Source organism: Vidua macroura, chromosome 8 (genome assembly GCF_024509145.1).
Source record: "Vidua macroura isolate BioBank_ID:100142 chromosome 8, ASM2450914v1, whole genome shotgun sequence".
NCBI classification, from domain to species: Eukaryota; Metazoa; Chordata; class Aves; order Passeriformes; family Viduidae; genus Vidua; species Vidua macroura.
This window is the reverse complement of record NC_071578.1, coordinates 35,185,888-35,197,985: the sequence shown is the minus strand read 5'-3', so window position 1 is coordinate 35,197,985 and position 12,098 is coordinate 35,185,888. Positions and strand designations below refer to the sequence as shown.

The window sequence follows — 12,098 nt, the reverse complement described above, 5'->3', positions numbered from 1 at the left end:
CTCACGGCGCCGCCTGAGGGGCGCGGCCATGGCCACGGGGGGCGGGGCCGGGCGCGCGCGCGGCGGGCGGCGCAGCGCGGGGCGGGGCGGGCAGGCGGGAAGATGGCGGCGGCGGGCGGAGGGTGGCCCGCGGTGTGCGAGAAGTTCCGCGCCGCCCGCACGCTCTCGGCCGTGGAGTCCCTCAAGGACCCCGAGACCGAGCCGTACCGCTCCAAGTACAGCGCCCGGGCGCTGCTGCAGGAGGTGAAGCAGCTGCTGAGCGCCGCCGAGGAGGGCGGCGAGGCGGTGCTGGCCGTGCGGCGGGCCGTGCTGGAGTACGAGCTGGGCGTCAACCACACGGACACTGAGGAGCTGTCGGCCGGCGAGGAGCACCTGCAGCGCTGCACGCAGCTCCTGGAGCCGCACCGCCTGTCCCCGGACTGCGTGTCCCTCTACATACAGGCCCAGGTGGGCTGGGGAGGCCGCAGGGGCTGGCCGTGAGGCGAGGGGCTCCGGCGGAGCGGGGCCTTGCGTCCGTGGGCTGGGCCGGGTGCTCTCTGCAAGGGACTGCGAGGAGACCCGGGGCGCTCCCGCGTCTGACAGGTGCTGCTCGTTTAACCATAATAAACACAGCAGCCCTGGCGTTCAGTTCCTGCTGGAAGGAATCGTTCGCAGGTGGTGGCTGTTGGAGGGGTGCTTTTCTGTTTTGAGCCTCCTGCTGATGCCTCTGGGCGTGCAGAGCATCTGAAATATGTTCTCATTGAAACTGGATCTTGATCAGTGTGCTCTTCTGAACAGAGACAAAACTTGTAAGAACTGTGCAAGAATAAATTAGAAAAAGACCTCACTACGTCCAGAATTTGTGATTCCTTAACTCATTGTTTGCCAGAGTGATGTTGGGAGGTGCTTTATTGATGCATTATCCTGAAACGATAAATTGTTTGTTTTTCAGCATTGCCTGTTATATTCTAAGCTATTACATTTTGTCCCAGATGGCTAAATACAGTTTTGTTGGTGCTTGAAGTAATAATATTTTCTCTTTATTCTGAAGAAGGGAAAATTAGTTCTTGCTACGTGAGGATTCACTGAAGGGCCTTTACTTGATCACTCTGTCATGGCAGCTGGTGGTTAGGTATCTGACTCTAGACCATGAAATAGTCTTCTCGTACATGAAATAGAGCAGTTATTTAGATATCTGTGTCAAAAATGGTTGCCCTAATTAGCGACGGCTCCGTAGTGCTTCCTCATCAAACTGTCAAGGGATTGTACATGGGAAGGTGGAAGTGAAATGATGGCTTGTCTTACACTGGTTAAAGTAGCTGAGTTGTCTGGGACAGTGAGGTTACGTCTGCTCCTTGTCCTTCAGCGTGAGGGTTTGGATGCACCGCTACAAATCTGTTACCCTTGGGAAGGTAAGGAGACTGCTCCAGCTGGAGCAAAGATAACATCTTCCCACACCTTCCTGGGGAGATGTGGCTCAGGACCAGAGATTCCACTGTGCTTCTGACTGGAAAGCAGCTCTTCTCTGTGCTAGCCCAGAGTCTGCATGGACTTCACTGTTTCGGGGCCTTCAGGAAGCAGCAGGATGAAGTTTGTTTTGCGTGTGGAGTGCTGGGGTCCAGCAGCGCTGGCTCTGCTGTTACCTGGCACTGTCCTGAGGGGTGGAGCTGAGCACAGCGCTGGGAAATGAACCCTCAGCCCTCGGTCCCAAGGGCTGTAACAGGCTTGAGTACTTGATTTAAACCATTTCTGATTGAAAAGCAGCGATTGCCATCAGTGGCTGTACTTCTCCACCTTGTGGGATGTCTGCAGTGTGTTGCCACGGCACTGACTGGTATTTTGTAGGAAGAAGCATTCCTTTTTCCTGCTTGGGCCGCTTTCTTTAGCCCCACTTCTGATTTCTGAGCTTTTGCATAAGATTGTGTTTCCCAGTCTCTGCCTAATGGAATCTGGTCTGTTCCACTGCCTGGCCTTCGGCAAAGTGTTTCAGTTCATAAACAACATGTGATGTGCTTTCTTATAAAAATAGTAGAATGGAATTGAAGGGGGCAGAGGGCTGCCATACAGCCACACATTCTAATTATTTTGAAGGCTTTTGGGTTTTTTTTTTTAGCACTCTTGAGTTTTGTAACAGCACTGCCTAGGATTTAAATTATCACATCATTAGGATTATTATTAACACCATCTTATTAATAAAATTAGAGGTACTTTTTGTCCAAGTTGGGTTCACAGATGCAGTTCCTTTAATTTAAATTTGAAGGCATTAGTCTATAACTTTTAGACCTCAGAGGTGCTTTTCATCCTTTCCGTGGTTGAAAATATACAAGCATTCATTCCTAGCATATTTTTTTCTTGTTAATTTTTCCTATGGAGTCATGTTAACAAATTTCTGATTTCTGGTCTCTTTGTATGATATTTCTCTGTGATGTAAAAGCTGCATGAATTGGATGCAGAACATACTCTGTGGAAAAAGCTCATTATTTGAACACACTAGTCCTTATCTAGCAGAGTAAACAGAGAAGGACTGAAGTGCATTTTTAATGTGAAATTTGCTGTGTGAAAACCCCCTCCCTTTTGAGCAACTCACAGTGAAATGTGTGGGCACAATTTCTTTTCCTTTTGAAACCCATTGTATTAGAACACACACACATATAAGGATAAAGATTGATCAATTATTTGTAAAAAAAAAAAAAAAGTGTGATTAAAATGGAATGTGACTATTTTTTTTTTCTTTTACCTTTAGAACAATCTGGGGATCCTGTGGTCTCAAAGGGATGAAATTGAAACTGCACAAACTTACTTGGAATCTGCAGAAGCCTTGTATAATCAATACATGAAAGAGGTACTGTGTTGATGTCATGGCAGGTCTTACTTCCACGTGCCACTTGCAGGTTAAGTAATCTATGAAATAAACATGCAATGGAATGTTGAGTTTCTGTGCTTTATACTGGCTGCTGTGATACTTATGCCAAGTGATACAAGTTGTACTGCAGTATAGGACAAGGCAATTTTAGAGCATTACTTGCTCATTTCAAAACAGAAAAAATTTTGCTCAAAAATAATGGTCCAGTTTGAAAGCTCTTTAATAATCCAAAGTTGACGCCTGGTAGAGTTTGGATTTTAATGAGGACTATTATTAAATTTTATCTTGGAAATGCAATAAAAATGTCCATTGCTTTCAGTGGGAAAAGGAAATAAAACTAATATTTGCATGGTTTGCTCTGACTGTGCAGTGTTTTGCAGGGGCAAGTAGTTTAGTTCCATATCCAAGAGGACAATCTCACAGACAGCTAACCCTCTCCTGCATATTAAACAACCTTTTGAGCTGTGGATTCTGCTGTGTATCCTACAAAGACTCCCTTGTGCTATTTTTAAGCTCTTTGCAAAGCTGTTCCTACACTGACTTGCCTCAGGGGCAGTTCTGGAGTGAGCTAAAAACATTTGTGGCCTTCAAGAAGCAGTAGCTGTGTCTCAGGACTGCTGAATAGGTTGGGCAGACTTTAGTTTCGTGAAATTACAGGTTCAGTTCAGGTTTTACCATGAAATTGGTTTAGAGTAGTGATGATACTTGTGGAGATCTAAATTGTTTTTTTTATTGGTTGGTCACTGGCCTCTTTCCTCCTTTGCAGCCATGCTGGCCTACAGTGATAGGAGAGGAAATGGATCTAGAAGAAAGCCCCACTTGTGCTGAAAAGCTTGTCAGCTTAATTCCTGCTCTCTGGATCAGTTGGGCTAACCAGAGATACTGCATCCCTCTAATTAATTCCTGATGTTCAACTTTGATGTTTATATCCAGCCCCAGCTATCACATGACTTCCAAAAGCATCAGGCACTTGCTCCAGTTATTATGAAATTAAACTGGTGCTATGGTATAGTGGATTAAAGTGCTGCCAGGTACTTCACATTTGCACTGTAGACTTTTCTGAAACTAAATTTTTGTTAGTAGTGGTTACTGAATATTTCTTCTGGGGCTTTGCTGCCTGACTAGCTGTAGTGGTTTTGGTTTGTTAATTTGAGTTTTTTTGGTTAATGTAATAATGAATGTGGTGCGTTTTATTGTTGGTTAATTATTAGAGTATTTTTTTCTTGTTGTGAGGTAGGATTAGGAGAAAGGAAGAGTAGGTTTAAAAGTTTGAAAGGGTATAAAGAAAAATTTATTAACAGTAATTAAAAGAAAGAGTAATAAGAATTAGAGTAAAACTTTTAGAATACTTCTCTTTATAAGTTTTTTCTTACTGACAATGTAAAGAAACAAAATGTAACATTTTAATTAGTTTGCTACAAACGAAAAATATCCCAAATTTATTTTGTTTTTAACATATATTTTTCACAAAAACATATACAACTTTCTAACAACTAAAAACCTTGCATCACTTTTGTAAATGCTTCCTATACAAAACCAGAGCACTAGTGTTATTCATATGTGATGATCACTTGCCACGCTTTTCCCCCCCAACATTATTTACCACTTAGAGTTCAAGGCATTTTGTAGCCAAACATAACTATGCCTTAAGTCTTCCTTTTAGAAGAAACCACAGATTTATACAATGATGTGAACATTTGTCTTTCACAAATTATAAATATGTGAATATACTTTTTGTAACATTCCCCATTTCTAGGCTATCAGGAAGCCTTCCTGTCAGGGAGTCTTTGATAAACTCCTCATGATGGAGACATTTTCCTGAGCTGGTGGATTTAGTTGTTTACTGACTGGGTCTAATTAACTTACAAATTGGGTAGGTGATTTCTCCCCCTAAAACAAAACCAAGGCAAAGAGCTTGGGCTAATGAAGTCCACTTAGGAGAGTTGGAGAGCTCCTTCTAAGGATAAGTAAAGGCAAAAGGCTTGATATCAGAGATAGATCTGTAGATACAGGAAGGAGGCAAGAGTTTTGCTTACTGTGTCATTTCAGTTCTTTGCAGGGATAGCTCTAGTCTTCCAGAATGTACTCCAGATCTTGTTAGAACATTAGTATCTAAAGAAAACGAGGAAGAGTTATAAATTCACTAAAAAATTCAATTAAATTCACTAATAAATTCATTAAAAAACTAACGAGGTGTAAACAAAAACCTACAGATTAAAAGATCATATACAAAAATCTACATGCCTCTGGTAGGTTAAACATGCTTTAGTTTACTTGTCACTATGAGTTTCAGGTACATTTGCTCAATTTTTAAGATGAGTAAAACACTTCTATTAAAAGCAAGTAAATGAGTCCATTCAGGGATTTTTAATGAGAAGCAGCACAACCATAGTATGTGTTCTTCCCTGTAAAGTGAGTGTATTCTCTGCCCTTGTTCCTGTTCCTGCCTAAGTCTGTATTAACTCATGAAAAGTATTTATTGAAACTGATTTTCATTTGTTGCCTTACTTTCTCTTGGGCTAAGAAAGAAATAGGGTTAGGAAAGGGTTAGACAAGCTGCATACTGACCTGGGCTTTGTTGCTGGCAGATAACATTGGACACCCTTCAGGATGCACTGTGTAATGGGAGAAAAGCTCTCTTTAAAAGATGCTTTCATTTGAATTGGCAGCTGAAGTTATTCACAAATGCAAAGGAAATGGGATAAGCCCAGGCTAATAAAGCTCTGCCATAAGCAATGTTAATCTGTTGGGACTGCCTGTGAGCTGTCTGGTAACATTATTGACAATTGTTTTAAGGCGGATTTGGATACAGCAATGCCAAAAGGTGTATAGGGTAAGGGTTCTGACAGAGCTCGTGGTTTAAAGAGCAAAGAAGTGCTTCTAATGATGGGAGCTACCACATTTAATAACTTGCATGTAGGTTATGCCTGATACGAAGGTTTAGCAGCTTCATCCTCCAAAGACATTGCGTGTTGTCTCATTTGTTTGTCTAAGTGATCTTGCCAGCTTGTGGATTCTGGGAGTCCCTTCAGAGCAGTTAGTCTTCACAGCAGCTCTGCTGAGCACTCAGCACTTCGTGTTCTCTGCAGTACTTCCTGCAGGATGTTTTCTTGCTACTGATCAGTGCAGCTGGGCAAACAAATATTTCACACTTGAAGGCGTGCTTGGTATTAAATTGATGCCTCAAAACCCTGTTTGTTATTGTACAAAATAAAGATGCCCAGTAGAGTCCTGTAGAATCCAGGCTGAGTATCTCTGGTGCAGGCAGCATGCATTGCTTTAAAGTACATAAGCAGAAGTCTCCTACAAGCTGTGAGCCTTGTCATTCCCTGTGGAATTGTGACTTTCATCCTCTAAATCTCCTGAGCATTGTGGAATTGCTCCAGACAAGTGGCACTGAGATAGGTTATGTGAAGCTTTGTTGAATTTGGGATTGGCAAATGATAAATGATGTGCAGCCAGGAGAGGGAGCACTGTGCCACAGAGTAAGAAATGTAGTTTGCTAAATGTGTCGTGTACCCTTGCAGGATGGAAATCCTCCCCTGGATCCCAGTGAACATTTCATGGCAGAAGAAGAAAAACTCACAGACCAAGAAAGATCGAAAAGGTGGGTAGTAAGCAGCATACTTCCATTATTATTACATTTTTTTAAATTATGAGGTTTTATTTAGGGATGAAAAAAAAAGAAATCTAAAGAGACTGTTGGGTTTTTTTTTTCCAGATTTGAAAAAGCCTACACACATACTCTGTATTACCTGGCACAAGTCTACCAGCACCTGGACATGATTGAGAAGGCTGCTCAGTATTGCCACACTACTCTGAAACGACAGCTCGAGTACTGTGGCTACTACCCAGTGGAATGGGCACGCAATGCTGCCACTCTGTCACAGTACTATCTCTCCAAGGTAGCATATCCAGGGCTTTTCTGCTGTAATTGTGCCATTAATGTAGCTGCCAACTGAAACAGCTGTTCAAACAGCTCTTTGAGACAGCGCTCCAAGATGAATTGAAAGCGTGCACCTATAAAACCACAAGTTGTCTTCTGACATGAAGCATCTGTCAGTTTTTTTCTGAAGAGGACATGGTGGCTTTCCTGTGGTGTTGCGATGGCAGTGGGGAAGATGAACAGGGGTGTAAACATGAGAAAAGCTCTATAGTTAATGAAATATTAGCAGTGATGTGATGTCATGTTCAGAAGTAAACTTCGGGGTTATAATAATTCAATTTAAAATTTTTTATTATAAGAAGTTTATTATAACGTTTGAAAACAAAAAGCATCTGAGGGCCAAGGTATGGCTTATTGTTTACTATAAATTATTGTCTTTTGTGCCTTAGCATGTGCTCAAGAGTTGTTTGAACCTATGTGAACATTAAAGTGAATGTGTCAGTTGGTAGCTGTTTGCCACATGTTGACTCTAAACAATCTACTGTTAGGAAGTGCTAACACAGGAAGCTTTATTTAGGAATTTCTATATTCCAGACTATTTAGACGCTCTTTTCTGATGCTTAAAAAGATTCCTGCCCTACCTAAGGTTAGTGCTAATTTCAGTAGTAACTCCTAATTTCCCTATCTTTTTGATGCATTGATAGCAGTAGTTATTTAACAGTGCACTGCCAAATATGGGTAAAGGAATCTGGTTCTGACTCAGTGTTGACTTGTATGTCCAGCTGTTCCCACCAACAGCCTGTGGTAGTGTTTGCCACAAGGCATCACTTCCTTCACATCAGGGCAGCCAGAACAGTCAGAACGTTCAGTGTGCATTGCAGTATTAAAGGAAAGGCTGTGGTACAGAAAAAACAATCAGAAAATACTGTATTCAGTAATCGGTGTGGAAAAATTGTGTTTTCTTCAGTGCCTGGGGAATATGCCCCAGAATCTCTCAGTTCTGTCATTTCCCTTGTGGTCATGTATGCTCACTCTCTGAGGTGAGGGGTTTGGCCAAGTGACAGCAGTGCTTGAGCTGCTCACACCCGTGCTAAATGCTGCTCTGTTTCTCTCAGGAGTGCTTTATGGAGGCTCGACATTGTCTAGCAGCAGCCAGTGTCATCTTTAGCCAAGCTGGACAGGTGCCATCTGCTGAAGATGGTAAGTTTATAAAACAGTTTTAAATAAAATTATTGTGAATTAAGCATCACTATGTATTAATGTTTAAAACTGAAGTTTAACAGCATGTACAAAACTTATCCCAGTGTTAAATTTTCTAAAATATTTTTCAATAGAGTTGATTGTTTCTGAAAAGTGACTGCTACTACAGCTCAAGATCAGCTATGTGTAGACCCTCTGAAGAAAAGTGCTTGTTTCAGAAAGCAATAATTTAGTAAAAGTGAAATTTAAAACAATATCCACTTCAACAGTGGCAGTGTCTCTGTTCATCCATTTGGCTTTGTACATGTGCTAAAAATGCAGTTTGCCTCAGTGATCAGAGGGCAGTCATTCAGTGAACCAAACCAGATGCTTCCTGGGAATAGCTTTAAAAGAGGGAGCAAACCTGCAGCTTTTAAAACCCCAAATCCAGAAGGTACTTGTGTTGTCTTTTGTTGCTGGATGCTGCAGCCTCATCAGTGGCTGTTTTTGGAGTTGTAGCTGCCCTCCTTGTTGTTTGGGCCTTGATGCAAAGGAACAACTTGGCAGTCTAGTGTGAATAGCAGTAGAAGAAATTTTTAGAGAACTGACTCTAGTTTTAAGGACCTGTGGTCCATGATGGTGTCAGTTTTAGGCCTAGTCTTTGCTTATCTACAGCACACCCTTCTGTGCCTGTCCTGGGAAAGTGGAAGCTTCCAGTTGGTAGAGCTTTAATTCATGGAGAGGGAGCAAGTATGAGTCAGCTAGGTTCTATCTTGATTTCTTCCTGCATCACATAGATGTAGTGATAATCCCGTTTGTTTGGTGAATAATTGCTTATCCTACCTTCCCTTCCCTTTCATGGGACAGAGAGCTGGGCTGTGCACTTGCAGAAGGTTCTAACTTACAGAAAGACCAGTACACAGTCAGCATTGGCCATTCTCAAGCACTTTCATTTTATCTTGTTAACTGGAATACAAACTAACACAGACATAAGTAATAAATGTGCCTTTTCTTAAATTAGCAGCAATTCTTAATTCCTTAATAAGAAATTGATTTCCCTAATAAAAGATAATGAGTGCAGTGGGTCTGAGTCTGAAGTTGGCTTTTTATTTGGTGAACAGAAGTCCTGCTGTCCTGTAGGAATGTTCTCTCTCTGTTCAGCTAACTCACTGCCTTCTGCATAGAGACTGGGAAATAAGTTTTTGTTGAAATCTGTTTGGTTTATGAAAATGTTATCTTGAGATATCAACAGTGCTGCTGTTTATGATAGTGGGGAGACTTTGGAGAGAAAAATACAGAAGTTGTAGAGCTAATAAATGTTATGTTTGTACCAGGTAGCTTAACCAAAGGCAGTTTCCCCTATTTTGTTCCCTTTTTTGGTAGCAAGTCTGGGGCCCATTGCAATGCAAATGCCCTTACTATCCTCAGAAACAATTACTGGGCAGACAGCTGAAGCTCAGAAAATGAATTATCCTGATTCCTTTCTCATAATACAAAGAGACCTGGAAACCTTTTCCAGTAAAACACCTTGAAGATGAAAGGTCTTTTTAAAGATACATTATGATCTATTTATTTTCAGAACTCATACATGACAAATCCTTGTTAATCTATACGGGTTTCTACCAGAAATGACAGTTTACAGAACTGTTACATAAACTAACATGGACAATATGTTTCTGTCTAACCATGAGGAAAATTAAATACAAGTATATACTTTACATGGAACATTTGAGGGTCTTGCTGGAGTTCTGGACTTCTCTTAAAGTTTTTGTGTTTATGTCCGTTCAGCAGATGAAACAGAGCCAGACCAACAGGACCTTCCAGAGAGGAAAGCTGAAATTGCACGGTGTTGGATTAAGTATTGCCTGAATCTTCTGCAAAGCGCTCGAAAATTGCTTGAGGTAACAGAAAATCTGTTCTGTAGCTGTCATTGTCTAACAGCAAACTACGTCTGCTTTGATGTTTGCAAGAGGAGTCAATTTGCAGTTGGTAACAAGGAATAAGCAATTGCCCAGTGAACATGGTATGCTTTGACTTAAACGCAGCACTTAAGAGTCAGCACACAGATAGGGGATCAACTCTGTAGAGTGATCAGTGCATTGCTTTTACAGCACCTTCACAAATTTTCCTCCTCTCTGCTGCATTTTCTTGCAGCTTGATTTGACAGATTCCTTCTTATTTAACTGCTAGTAAGAACATTGTCTTAATATGCAACAGTTTTCTGTGCTGGTGTTCTCATTCATTGAAGCATTCGATTAATTCAGATTTGATTCAGTTCACTTAATTTGTTTAAACCAGCATTTGCTGAAACACTTTGTGAAGCAGAGCCTTTGGGCTTAACATTTATTCCTTTGTCTATTTTGTCACACAGGGTAGGGAGACGGAACCACCTTAATTTTATGTCTTTACAGAATTGATAATGTAATTTACATGATTCTTTTGTTAATGTAAGGCCTCATATAGCAACGATTTCTCTTTTGTCGTGTTCCTCACTAGTTTGTATTTCAAAGGTGACTCAGAATGACTCAGTCACTCTTTATAAGCCAGATTCGTTTTTAATTAGCATGCTTTCTCATTTCAGGATAACATAGGAGAGCTGGATCCAGACAGGCAATTGGAACTTAAAGCCCAAAGGAAAAAAGAAGAGGATGAAAAAGAGAAGGGCAGGAAAAAAGCTGTTCTTTTTGGGACAAGTGATATATGTGACTCTGTCTTAGCCATGGAGGAGAAAGTGAGCAGCGTATATCCTTTAGATTTTCAAGAAGCCAGAGAAGTCTTCCTGGTTGGTCAGAACTATGTTCAGGAGGCAAAAGAGTTCTTTCAGGTCGATGGTTATGTTACTGACCATATTGAAATCGTTCAGGATCACAGTGCTTTGTTTAAGGTACTTGCTTTCTTTGAAGAAGACTATGAGAGGCGCTGCAAAATGCACAAGCGTAGAATAGACATGCTGGAGCCAATCTATGCAGACCTGAACCCCCAGTACTACCTGCTGATCCGTAGGCAGCTTCAGTGTGAACTAGCTGACACCTATTATGAGATGATGGATTTAAAGGTAGCTATTGGTAACAGGTTAGAGAAACTAGACTCGCACACAGTTAAAAAAATTAATTCTCTGGCTCAGTTTGCAATCAAATATTATGAACTCTTCTTGGATTCTTTGAGGAACCCTGATAAGGTGTTTCCTGAAAAACTCGAGGAAGATGTTCTTCGCCCTGCAATGGTGGCTAAATTTCATATTGCACGACTATATGGTAAGCTTATTACTTCAGATAGCAAAAAGCAACTGGAAAATATGCAGACATCATTGGAATATTACACATTTCTGGTAGACTATTGTGAGAAGTATCCAGATGCCGTCCCTGCCATTGAAACTGAACTAGAACTCAGTAAGGAGATGGTGAATCTTCTTCCAGCAAGCATGGAGAGGCTAAGAGCAAAGGTGTCTTCATTTGTATAAATGCTTGCCTTGGAGGCAGTGGGCACTATCAGAACAGTTACCTGTCCAAGCCAGTGCTGTGGCACAGCTTCCCTACTGATTGATAGAAGTCAGGTGTCTGCAGGGGCATCCACCTAGAGCCTGCACTAGTGTAACCTTGTGAAAAACTCAGAGCTCTCCTGGTCCGTAGCTCACCCACACTAATGGTATAAACTCTAAATGTAAAGTATAAGTCCAGCTAATGCTTTGTACTGTGTGTCCTATATGTAAATATAAACCTTTTCTCCCTCACAGCTTTTTCTTTGGTGTATGATTCAGTTTTTAAGTGTAGTGCTGTATGAAAATAGTTTCTTTTAAGAGAATATTCTTCTCTGGGAATTTTTTTTCTAATAAGCCTGAGGCACTTTCTTCCAACTAGAATGCATTTTATCTCTTCTAATATTTGTCCCCAGAAAACTTAATCATTGTGAAGGGAACTTGTTTTCAGTATTTATTTTGTATGTTGCTTGTTGTTCTTTTGCCTTGTTAATCAAAACCTACTTGATAGAGGCTCAATAAATGGACTAAATGTGGCTAAATGTTTCTTCAGAGTCCTTGGAATTCTGTATCCTGTGTCTTACTAAGATACAATACTTTTTAACTTTGGCCAAAATAAGTAGTTGTGAACGTGTTTCCATATGAGTGTCTTCAGTAAAAACACGTGAGCAATTTAGTGCCAGAAGCCAGAGCAAGAAAGCAGCCAACTTTCTTTG

At 41.2% G+C, this 12,098-nt stretch overlaps 1 protein-coding gene across 2 annotated transcripts; it reads left to right on the top strand.

The window, feature by feature from the left end:
- Positions 1 to 102: 102 nt before the first annotated feature.
- On the top strand, positions 103 to 11,928 carry KIFBP (kinesin family binding protein). 2 transcript variants are annotated; one of them, XM_053983714.1, is made up of 7 exons: positions 103 to 447; positions 2,723 to 2,821; positions 6,370 to 6,449; positions 6,564 to 6,747; positions 7,844 to 7,928; positions 9,699 to 9,808; positions 10,489 to 11,928. In XM_053983714.1, the coding sequence occupies exons 1-7, from the start codon at positions 103 to 105 to the stop codon at positions 11,365 to 11,367; spliced, it is 1,782 nt and encodes a 593-aa protein (XP_053839689.1). In that variant the 3' UTR covers positions 11,368 to 11,928. The 2 variants fall into 2 exon arrangements, with proteins under 2 accessions (XP_053839689.1, XP_053839688.1); XM_053983713.1 differs by having other exon boundaries at positions 9,696 to 9,808.
- Positions 11,929 to 12,098: the final 170 nt, after the last annotated feature.